Source organism: Halictus rubicundus, chromosome 16 (genome assembly GCF_050948215.1).
Source record: "Halictus rubicundus isolate RS-2024b chromosome 16, iyHalRubi1_principal, whole genome shotgun sequence".
In the NCBI taxonomy this organism is placed as follows: Eukaryota; Metazoa; Arthropoda; class Insecta; order Hymenoptera; family Halictidae; genus Halictus; species Halictus rubicundus.
The window spans coordinates 9,391,946-9,404,254 of record NC_135164.1 but is presented as its reverse complement, the minus strand read 5'-3'; the positions used below and the strand labels follow the sequence as shown (position 1 = coordinate 9,404,254).

At 50.1% G+C, this 12,309-nt stretch overlaps 1 protein-coding gene across 1 annotated transcript; it reads right to left on the bottom strand.

Annotated features, from left to right (window-relative positions):
* Positions 1 to 4,794: 4,794 nt before the first annotated feature.
* Positions 4,795 to 10,877, bottom strand: LOC143362291 (fatty acyl-CoA reductase wat). Its single transcript, XM_076802321.1, has 9 exons — positions 10,539 to 10,877; positions 8,266 to 8,652; positions 7,088 to 7,336; positions 6,740 to 6,885; positions 6,538 to 6,647; positions 6,168 to 6,363; positions 5,819 to 6,079; positions 5,481 to 5,738; positions 4,795 to 5,403 (listed from the first exon to the last, which is right to left on the bottom strand). The coding sequence occupies exons 2-9, from the start codon at positions 8,587 to 8,589 to the stop codon at positions 5,292 to 5,294; spliced, it is 1,656 nt and encodes a 551-aa protein (XP_076658436.1). The 5' UTR covers positions 8,590 to 8,652; positions 10,539 to 10,877; the 3' UTR covers positions 4,795 to 5,291.
* Positions 10,878 to 12,309: the final 1,432 nt, after the last annotated feature.

Here is a 12,309-nt window from a genome sequence, read left to right as displayed (position 1 = left end):
GGGCAGATCGGCGTCCGCAGCATCTACGCTTGTTACCGCGTTGCGAGCGAACAGCGAGCACATCGGAGAAAATGGCACGATAAAACGGACGGAGAGGAACAGAGATCGCGAGAGCGAGAGAGACGAGAACAGGGTGTTCGTAGGTGTGCACGCGTGTGGGAGCACACAGCGCTATCACCACCACGTACGCGCACTAATCGCACCGAGCGAACTTGTTGGAATTAATTGGTCCGGCCAATTAACGCTCACGGCCTGAAACGCGTCGAGGGCAATGAAGGCGCACGATTGGCCTCGTCCCCGCCACCCTCCGACGCTCGATATCCTTCGCAGCGAGCTCTCTTCCTGCGAAGGACCTAATTAATTTCGACTCGCGGCCGTTCCCAGAAAATTGAACGCCCCGCTCGCTGTGAAACGCCGCTACCGATTCTACCGACCCTCGGCTATCTCGCCGCTTGTTCTACTCGGACAACCTCCTGGACCCGCCAGGACACCGGACCGACTGTCCTCAATTATCCCGCGAACCAGAAATTAGCTACGAACTGAGAAACGCACTCCCGAGCGAGAGAACTCGACTGATTAAAATTGATGCGGCACTGAACCAACGACCCCACTTTTTATTCACCTATTCTTTTGCAAAGTTTTTCCCCCGCCGATTGGCAAAAATGTCCACCTCCTATCTATATCGTAAGATATCGACTTCAGGCCTCGTCTATTTCGTTTTCTCATGAATAATGCATGAAATCTGCAGTCTAGTTTTGATACGTTCGGTGTAATGGAGAGACAGCTCCATAAACTGATATTTTATTGTATCATTAGAGCATTATTACTTCTAAATACATTATGTATTACGGTAATGATTCGAATAAAATATACTCCCTTTTTTATGAAATCTCTTTAACGAGAGTACTTTTGCTATTTTTCCTCCGCTGTCGATACAAAAAGGAATCGGCTCCGATATTTAAATTCCGTTTGTCGGAACAACAAGAAAGACACTTTGTGTTTGCACGGTGTCGGTTCAGTCCAATTACCCGAAAGTTGCCTCTTTATCGTAACAAGCTGCTGATACCGTTCCGTTTGCCCGTCAAAGTTCAGAAGGAACAGCGAGCCATTAATTCTATTAATTCCCTCAATCGACCGGGGAACTCGTTTCGCGAAATTATGAATTAAATAAATAGAGTGCCTAATTACACCGGTGCAGAATTTATGCTATTTACAGCTGGCAAGAATCAACATCTCGAACCTGTTTATTGGGTAGTCGATCCTGCTGCTGGCCGAAGCCTATTAGAACTCCTCCAGTTAGCCCGAATTAGAATTAATTAAAACGAGAGTCACCGCCGCTGCTATCTGACGATTTCTGACGCGGAGGCCGACGCTCGAACAATGTCTTCCTCAATTTCCTGAACCAGTTTCGAAACTAGATCGATAAAAGCTGCTGAAAATGATTCGAGCGGAAACTCAAAAACGAAATGACCTCTCCTCTCTTTTCAGAGGGTGAGAGAGAGAGAGAGAGAGAGAGAGAGAGAAAAGGGGGTAGAGTCCTGCGATAACTCGATTATTACGGAACATATTGATTCATGTACGCCGCACGAGCCGGCGCGGCGCGGCGCGAGCAAAAAGCGAATTTGAATCGGCCGGTAAAACAATGAAATAACGATGTAATCTTCGACAATGGATGGCATAACCGAGGTCCGAGTCGCGCGCGTTGTCCGCTTGTTAGCGATGAAATATTACGTATGTACGGCAGCTGTCATCTTACCTGTCCTTTGACGGCATATTTATACCGGTTTCACTCTGTTCCTGGCTGCCCGATCGCCGATAACGGATGCCCCCTCGCTAATGCGCCTTGCTCGCGAGACGCTTTTACGCTTCTGAATTCGTTATACGTCCACTGGCGCGTTCGAACATGGTACCGGGCCACTTTCCGCTCCGATATTGCGAACCCCGCGATCCTCGCTCCCATAATAAGACGACTGCCAGCCGATCAATCAGAAATGGCAAAGGGCGACAATATCGCGTCCGTTTCTCTGTTTAGCGAACCGATATATTTCCCGACACGAATCTGCAGGCCGTCGAATCGCGCGAAACGATAGTAGCTCTATGCGGTCACGAGCCAGCCGAAGCGTTTCGGGAACAATTTTTCCCAGAGAGCCGGCGAACGGAGCCTTGGGAAATAATGGCTAGCACCGGCGAGAGAGCTGGCCAGATCAGGCGGCGGTCTATCGATTGACGTGTATCGAAATCCCTCTCGCGGATCTACCGGCATCTCGACTGTCTTTCCTGGCGTATTTATGCCGGGTTCGCGGCTCTACATGACGGCCGATGGCCGATAACCGGCGCGCGCACTAATGCCCGCAATCAGGATCCGTAATCAGGATCGACAACTGCATAGTCGGGCCCCATTACTCAAAGATCCGACACGCCGGTGAAAATATGCGTCACGTGCCGATTAAACGCGTGTCACAGCCAGCTGAATTTCTCGTTGACCTAACGAGAGACACCGAATCGGAAACGGCCACTGTCTCCTCTCGAACCGGAGAAACTCGTACAGCGCGATACGGTCCCGTTCGTCAAATCATCTGGCCCATTTTGTCTCTTGTTTCGTCGCGAAATTCGACACTGCTGCTACCAAACGCTGAAAGTCAGTGTGAAAGAAAGAGGTAACCGTTGAAGCGACTGGCAATTGCTCTGTAGAACACAGAAGGATTGTGAACTATTGTCGGTAAATAGTTCGTCGAACAGTAAACGAAGTATGAAGGAAGCGATGCTGGAGATGATATTTTGGGTCGCGCAGGAAGCTTCTCCGCGAAATAAAACGACGAGGACGTTTCGCTGGAAGGCGGCGACGAAATGTAAGTCGAATATCAGGAGGCAGGGAGAATTCCGCGAAGAACAAAAATCGACGGGGAAGGGGAAGGGGGGAGAAAAAAAGGAGAACGAGAGGCTGTTACGGTAGTGTCGAGTTTTCGATCGAGCTTGATCCCGCGTGGAAAAACACGAAGTGAGAAGAAGAAATGGCGGGTCCGTTTAACAAGGTGCTTCGCCTACCGGATAATACATAAGGGGTATTAAGGCCGCTACTCAATTGGGTATGAGCTCACCGAGAGGTGGACGTCTCAATTTTCTTCGCGACTTAATGACCGATCGTTAAAACCCGGCTTCGCCACGAACCGGCTCCGTGGCGCACGAGAAACACCAAGGAGGAAACGAGACGAAGAGACAAGCCCCGGCCTCCTCTTCGAGCCACCGTTCTACCCACACCCTTCTGCGAGCCGCCTCTCTCGTCGTTCTAACGTAATCACTGGGGGCCCCCCTTTCGCCGTGGTAATGACGTTTATAAGTTTCGTGGGCCCCGCCGATTCTTCGTCACGGTCCTCCGCTTCTAAAAGATACCGATGAGCGCCGTGAATGCTGTAATTGCCGACTACCGCCGCATTTCTTTTCGCTCCCCGCGAATACACGCTCGCCAAACATTTGCCAATTAGTTCTGTAACTTCATCCCGAATTATTCGGTCGGGATACATATGTCGCCGTCCATTTAGATTTCTCACCATTTTTAATCCCCCATTGGTCGAGTAGGGCGTCTCTGCTACCCTGTGATTCTCATTAATCGAACAATAATGTAAGTGATTGTAGGATAATCTGTACAGCCGGACAAACGGTCTTGATTTTCTTGATACAAAAGAAAGATATAAACAGTATCATAATTTGAAAAAGGTCTTCAAACGTCCATCTAAGTGGTAGACGCAACATTGTTGCAACTCATTCGCGTATTATTGTAAAATTTACAATTGTTTACAACTCCTCCCAAAATTTAGGATCGCCACAGATGATTCTTGCCGCTTTTCCCATAAGATACCATGTAAACTCCGGCAAGATTCATTTGCTCCGTATAAATGTCCGTACAGCGCCATTTCGTGCAGCGGCAAAACGCTCAAACTACTCGCCAAATTTACCGACAGAAGGTAATTTATCGGTATGCGCCACCTGGCGGCGGAATGTGGAATCATCTATGTCGGTAAATTTTGCTACCAGCAGCGCCACTTGCGGCAACATTAAGAAGCTTTCCCGAGGCTCCGTACAGCGCCATTTCGTGCAGCGGCAAAACGCTCAAACTACTCGCCAAATTTACCGACAGAAGGTAATTTATCGGTATGCGCCACCTGGCGGCGGAATATGGAATCATCTATGTCGGTAAATTTTGCTACCAGCAGCGCCACTTGCGGCGACATTGAGAAGCTTTCCCGAGCCTCCGTACAGCGCCATTTCGTGCAGCGGCAAAACGCTCAAACTGCTCGCCAAATTTACCGACAGAAGGTAATTTATCGGTGTGCGCCACCTGGCGGCCAAATTGAGAAGCTTTCTCGAGGCTCCGTACAGCGCCATTTCGTGCAGCGGCAAAACGCTGAAACTGCTAGCCAAATTTACCGACTGAGATGATTCCAGATTTCGTCGCTAGATGGCGCGTGCCGGTACTTTACCTTCTGTCGGTACATTTGGTTAGCAGTTTCAGCGTTTTGCCGCTGCACGAAATGGCGCTGTACGGACGTTTGAACGGAGCAAATGAATCCTGCCGCATTTTACATTGTATCTTATGGAAAAAACGGTAAGAATCATTTGCGGCTATACTGACATTCGTAAACAATTGCAAATTTTACAATAATATGCGAATGAATTGCAGCAATATTGCATCTACAACTTAGATGGAGGTTTGAAGAGCTTTTTCAAGTTATAATCTTGGAATATTCCCACTGATCCTTACATAAAAAGATTGTGATAGATGAAGGCTAACGACAATTTTCTGTACAAAAAAAGTAGACCTTTATTAAAAATGCAAGCGTATAGTATAACAAATGTACGCGTACAGGCGCGACAGAAGTCGGGCGCAGTTCGCGCGGTAAAAAAATTGTCCTATGAGAATACTCGTGGAAGCATGAAATAGGACAAGGAAAAGAATCGGCGAACCGGAAACGGGCTGGTCCTGTTGATTTTACGTTGTCCCGGCGACGATGTTTAAACGAAAGCAAACGCGACGCGTTCAAATAACCGTGAACATTCTGGTCGATCGCCTCGCCATTTCTTTTCTTCCTTTTCTTCTCCTTTCCCGCTTTGGAACTACTCAGGACGTCAATAGGCTGGCCACCGGAGGCCATTAGCTTCGTTCGACGAGAGACTTTGTCTCGCTTCGACAACGCGAATCCACACGACGCTGAGTAATCGCGTTCGCGCACGCGACCACGCACGCACGTACGCTTAATTTTAAGTATTTGTATTGAGAAATGTGTACATCGATGCTACGCAAATTGCGACGCGCCTAACCGAAACAGATGGAACAACGCCAACCAGGATATTCGCAGCAGAGCGTACGCTAGGATCAGTTTCAGCGCCAGATGGATCCAATACAATCTGGAAAAGAAAGTCGGTCAATCCGCCGGTCTTTCCGCCGATGAAAATCACACGAGCGGATCCGCGTGTAGAATTACCTGTGCCACTTGACTCGTGCCGTCGGAAGAGTTTCCAACGGATCCTTGATCAAGTAGACCCGAATTCCCCGCATGTACGTCCGGAAGTACTGGTCCCAATCGATTTTGGTGATGTCGCAGACGAAACTGTTGCGGTCCTCGGGACTCATTTTACCGAGGACCGCTTTGAACGTGTTGTTCGTGAAAGTCCACTGTCTTGTCGTGAAGTAATTCAGCACGTCCATGAACTTGTGTATCTTCTTGTAGAGCTTGAGCATCCTATTGCAGGGAAAAAAGAGACGAAACGTTACGACACAAACTTTCAGAAAACAATGTTAAAATCCAAAGAAATCAATCACCTGGGTTGTTTGCCCACGCAAAGCGTGACGGTATCGATCAGCAGAGCCGGAATTAGGTGCATGAAGTAGACGTAGAAATAGTGCAGCAGCTTGTGCTTAGTGTTGCGGAAACTGTAGTACCATATCGCCTTTTCGGTCGGGAACTCGAGCCCGTACTTCTCGGACATGGTCTTCAGTTCGTCGTAGGTGATGGGGTTGTCCTTCGAAACGTAATTGTAGACCGGGATGTTGTTCTTCTTATCGTCTTTGGTAGTCGTAGATCTGTAATTACGCGGAAAGGTCGATCAAAGTAATAATCAGACGAAGACGTAATTCGCGTCGACGATAGAAACACGATCAAGCGACGTACTTGTAGCGGTCCGCTACGTCCCAGGCGCAGGCGATCAGAGCGTTCACGGTCAGATCTCCGGGTACCACGTTGGCCAGTTTCGATCCGTCGCAGTGGATCGATCGAAGGATCCCCGTACCGGCTCCGGCCGCGACACCGGTCGGCCCGTACAAGTTGTCGATCCATCCTCGCACCGGTTCCCGATAGGTCGAGATCACTAAAATTGCAATTTTCAGAGTGGCTGTCTCGTTAACATTCGGCCGACTTCTTTCTTTTTCGGAGAAGCCGAGGCGCGGCGACAAGCGGTAGACAGAAAAAACACAAAAAGAAGGAAAGGGAGCCGGGACGGGGGAGTTATTCGAGGAAACGAAATCGTCGAGAAAATACGAACCGATCGCGGGACGGAATATCCCGACTGGTAGATCGCCCGCCTCGTTCTTCACGACGCTCTCCGCAACCGCTTTCGTGAAAGTGTACGTGTTCGGCCAGATACCCAACAATCTGTAACGTCCGAAGAAATAGTTTATGCGCGGATGGAAAAAAGCGTTTACGCGCGTGACTTTCCGTCGCGAAAGTTCGGAAAGCGGTTTTACCGGGGAGTTATCTCCTCGAGGAGCTTCTCGTCGACGCAGTCGATCAGAGTCATCAATTTGTCCGCGTCCATCGGCGGGTCGTATACTCTTTCCTCGATCACCGACATCGGGCAATTAGCATAAGCCGTGGACACGTGCACCAACGACTGAAACCATCCAATTGTTTTCTTAGGCATCCGCGTGCACGATTACAACGCGAAACTCGAGCCGCGTTTTTTGTTGCGGTCGTTCGATGTTTTGTCAGAGGCTTTTCGACGGACAGCGAGAACACTTTCGTAATTACCGGCACGTACCGCTGCCGAGAAAGCGTTCTCGCGTCGCGTCGCGTCATGTATCGTGTTCACTTGCCTTCAAGCCCGGCATCTCTTTGCAAAGGTCGATCACAGCCTTGGGACTTCGCACGTTGATGGGTACAGCCAGGTTCATCTTCTCGTCGAACCTGACGGTCGCCGCGACGTGCATAACGATCGAAACCTCCCGCGTTATTATGGCTCTGTCCGTTGGAGAGATGCCCAATCCTGGCAGACAACAGTCTCCGGCTATCGCGACCGTCTGATGCCTAAACTTTGGCTGCTGTTCCTTCAGTTTGCAAAACACCTGGAGAAACAAGCGAGCAAGATCATACACGCGCGATTACGCCTGCAACGATCCTTTACCTTCTCTTCCTGTTACGTAAATCAGCCGAATTTAAACTAACGACTAAACCTAATTTGCAATTCACAGTCGATTAACCCTGACAACTAATCACCGTGCATAATTTCCAATATTCCGTGGCTGAACACTGCAGGGCTCTGCTATTGATATTTAAATGCGTGCGAATACAAAAAATGACGAATAGCCTAAGTTATTGGTAAGAAAAAAGGTTTAGAAGAAGACGCAACCGGTATCCCGGTATCCGAAGAATTTCGGATGACGCAGCACCACCTTACCGAGCCCGAATTCTCGCTGCGAATATTTATTTTTTCCAAGATGCACAGCTAAATCACAAGCAAAAATAAATTTCATAGCCGTCCGATTAATTATTAACGACGTCGGCATTATTATTTTCGGATGCCTGCAGAAGCGTCGGTCTAAATTTAGCTACTCTTCTCCCCACCTGCAGAAATTTGTTTTGCTAAATAAAACACGGTATAATTTACGAGTTCGGAGAAACTTAGCTACGGGCCGAGTAGGCGTGCAAGGGGAGCTCGGTTGGGTCAATCGGTCACCCCCAGGTATGCTCGTAACGAACGTATCGGCCGGTTGGAACAGGTTGAAAAGGAAGTTTGCAGCAAAGTGGAGAACGCGACAGAAGGGAAAGAGTGGTGAGGCCGAACAAGGAATGGAAGGAGCGGCGATCGACATCGGTGGACGCTCGATACGTCGAGAGAAAGTCGGTGCAGTTTCTTCGGTTCGTAGTATTATCGCGAGTCCGAAGTGGACGTTCTTACGACTCGAAATAGACCGGGCACGGAACCGCGAGTAATCGCGGGTAGATGAAAACGACAGGGTAAATCGGTGACAGAGGGTAGCAAAGCCGTTCTTACCGGATCGTCGAAGAGCTCCTCGACGCGCTGGTGCACGTCCTTCCCCTTCTTGGGGCGGACCAAAATGTAGATGAAAGAGATCCCGGGGCACTCCCTGAGCAGCTTCTCGATCAAGAGTTTACCCATGAACCCGGTGCCCCCGGTGACGAAGATGCTCTGTCCATAGTAGAACTTCTGTATCGGCGTGAGGTTGGTCTCCTCCGAGGTCAAATGGAGGTCGCGCTCCTGCCTGGTGGTGCATTCCGTCGTGTTCTCGTTCAGGTTGCACCCGTTCTCGGGCACGGCCACGTCCTGGACGCAGGACTCCAGCAAGACTTCCACCATCGCTTTGTTTTTCGGTCGCTGACGGTCGGCTGACGTTTGCTCGCGAACAATTAACGCTAACAACTGGAAAAAAAAGATCGGAACGGAACGTTTACACGCGCCGAGGCACGTACCGATTTCAAACCTGCCAGTCGTTCCGCCACGCCGCCGCACCGCCCCGTGGTCTCGCGATAGTTAACCGGAGAGAAACCGCGTACCGTCGCAGAGTGAAAGTAGATAGTGAACTTCGTCCGTGCGTCTCTCGTGTCTCGAATCGAAAAATCCATTTGATAGATGCCGGCTGTGCCGAGCCGAGGTGTCGCGCGCGCTCGACAGCCAGAGAGAAAGAGAGAGAGGGAGAGAAGAAACAAAAAAAAAAAAAAAAGAATAGAAGTGTAGCGCGCCTCTATTTCCGCATGAAAGTCAAGTTGCGTCCTTGCGTTCAGCGGCGGCGGCTCGAAAGAGCACTCCGTCGTCGATCGCAAATCAGACGAGGAAGCGTCTCTGCCCTCTGATCGACTATGACATAACGCTCCTCCCGTTCCCCTCCGACAGCCGTCCTTCCTCGTGGCTCTTTCCGATCGATAGGTCTAGCTCGCTGGATCTGTAGCGCGGAACAGGTGCAAAGGTCGCGCTACGCTGCTCGTGTCGATTACAGATTGCCTGTTGTGCGGAAGGTGACACCTGGGCACGACCCGCCGCGCTGGTTGCGCGCGCGAATTCGCTGACAAATTTCGAGCAGCTGAGATTGCGAAAGGCACCGCGATTTAATTGGGCAAATGGAACGGGAAACAAAGCGAAACGGTACCACGGTCTGACACGACTGTTGTTGCGCAGAACGTTTTTCGAAGATTTGCGGACAGTTGCACAAGGTCCGCGGTCTACCAGGAGCGTCTACCTCCCACCAGAGTGTCTCTTTCGACTGACATTCGGGTGTTGGGAGCGCGTTCGGCGCATCCCGTGTCTGTTGTTTCGAAAAACGAACCGCGATGAGGCAACCGTCGACCACCGACGAACACTCTTTCGAATTGACGGCGCACTGTATGTTTAGGCGTCCTAGACCTGACTCGCGTCAAACCTTGAAGTAACGGTACGGATGCTGGGACGAGCACGTTGTACAGCTAACGGTATCCACCGTTAAATATTCGATTCGGTCGGAAGAATTTTGGTGGGCCCGGAATGGAACACGAGGAAAATTGGAACCACGACTACGCGCGTAACTGTACGGAATCTGATGGGTATTTCACGAACAGCCGTTATCTCCTGACGCGGCAACGATCAACGGTCGGACGAGGGGCCGCTGGTTCGTATCCTTCGTCGGACAGCCGTGGACGCGAATAACAAAATTTCCAGCGATTTCTCTCTTTTCGTCTCCGTTCCCGTCCGGTCCGTTGCTCTCTTCTTGCCTGTCCTTTTCTTTGGCAAGAAATTCAACGGGCAAACACGGGGTGAATCGCTAACGAAGCGAGTCGCTGGGACCGGACGTGCTCCCGACGAAAAAATTACACGATCGATCGTGCACCGCGCGGACGTTGATTTTCTTTTCGATTCAACTCGAGAACTCCGGTTTTACTCGGTGCTATCGAAACGCGAGCATATCCCTCCACTGCTGGAAACCGGAAGAACGCCTCGCGCGTTCAAGGGAGGAAACGAACGACAACCCTTTCGCCTGTTTCGCGAAAACTTTTCGAAATCCCCGATCAGAGACAAATGAGAAATGTTGACAGTTTCACTGACCTTATCCGGTGCTCCGTGCAACCAGTGCCCGGCGCGACGCTCCTAGGTGTCGATAAAACTGCCGATCGAGCGAATACCATTCAACGGACCACCCATGTAACGGAGGGAAAAGCTAAATAATCGTCGAGTCGTCGATTAAACGGGCGGGAACGAACGAGCGACGCGAACGACCGGCAAACAGACCGATCTAACGAACAAACGAACGAACGAACGAACGATCGCACACCAGATACCTTGGAAACTTTCTCCTCGCGCAAATTTACCGATCTTCCTCTTATGCCACCTTGCACGAGTCTTTTGCAAGCGATACACCTCGGAATTGTCACTCGTGCCGTCGTTGCTCTCGCTTTTCCTTTCTCCTCCTTCTACTCTCCTTACCGTGCTGCCCCTTCTCTTTACCCTTTGACTCTCCTTCCCCTTCCTGGTCAACCTGATCGCGTTCGACCCCCCAGTCCGATGCCTCCCTTCCGCACGCTTCTTCTTCTTCTTCTTTTTCTTCTTCTACTTCTCGTTCGCCACCTCCTACCCTTTTATCCCTTCACCGCACCCCGCACTTTCGATCTTTAACTGCTCCCTCGATCCCTTCTGCTAGCATCTCTCTTCCCCCCTGAGAAAGGGGAGCAAATGAAATACCATCGAATCTCCTCGAGACAGGCGGCGAATAATTTCTAGAATTACACTTCCACGATGCGCTTTTTCGTCCCAACGTTTAGCTGATTGCTTCACAAGAAATGGACCTTTTTATTGGTCTTCGGGACAAAACCACTAGCAAACAACTTGCGACATTGCTCGCGACACGTGTAAACGCCTCTGAGAAGAGTGAAACAATGTGTGAACGATAGTTTACATGTTGCTCTCGAAGTAAAATGTCGCAAGTTGCTTGCCAGAGTACTCAAGAGACGAGCACGGTCCCTTATCTTTGCGATGTAGGCAGGAGGCCTTACCGGTGTGCGAGAATCGTGTAAAACGATGGCCGATCAATGACAATGGACGAGGCGGCGACGTATTAGACGGAGTATAGTGGCACGCGCGACAGGTGAGGCGGTCGAAACGCTCACGGAAAAGACGGGTTTTCGACTGGGCGAGTTCGAACGGAACGTGGACGCGCGCAACGTTCCAAGTCCACCCGGCAGCCGTCGAAGAAGCGTCATTTGCCACTATACGTGACGCCTCTGCGACGACCATACACTCTATACTCTACCGTGCTACACCATTCCCTGCATCTCGAGGTTCAGCTACGATCAAACAGTTTGCCAGTGTCGCGATTCGCGCTCCTGGAATTCATGTTTGCTACCAATCAACGATTGATGAAGCACGCCTCCGTTCGAATCGCGCCCGCAACGTCAGCAAAAATCACCGACAGAGAAATTCCCCGTGGCTTTGTTGTGTTTGCCTCCGTTTATGCAATTTTTGCCGTTTCGTCACCGACGCGTCACGACAACGCCTCGTTTTCGATATCGCGCGGCTTTTTTCGGGGACTCGCTCGACGTTTCCATGTCGTTGTAACGGTAATGCGGTCAGTAGTATGAAATACCGATTGCCCGCTGTTGCGGACGGCGGTCGAGATACAAGCGAAGATAGAAAAAGAGTCTCGAACCGACTCGATGGAACATAATATGGATCTCGAATGGTGTCGAGGAGCACGTCTCTTGTACGTGGAGGCGTTCCAGAGATTTTGAGATCGGTTCGATTATTGTAAATCGAGTGACCCACTTTTGGTATTGCAAATCGATACAGCATCGAATTCTGAGGAAAAATGTATTGACCTTCGCGTGTCCAAAATGTCTTCACATAATGAAATCATTGTTAATGCGCGCTTGCTGCCTGGAAGCTAAAGTAGGCGCGCGAACTGTCGTCTTTCCTAGCTGCTTTAGCCTTCCAGACAGCAGGTACGTCTTAAAAATCATTTCATTTGGCCGAACGCATTTTGTGTTCAGGGTTAATAATATAAAATTTAGGTGACACCATTTTAACAAATCAAGAAGACCTTGGAACGTCCTAAAC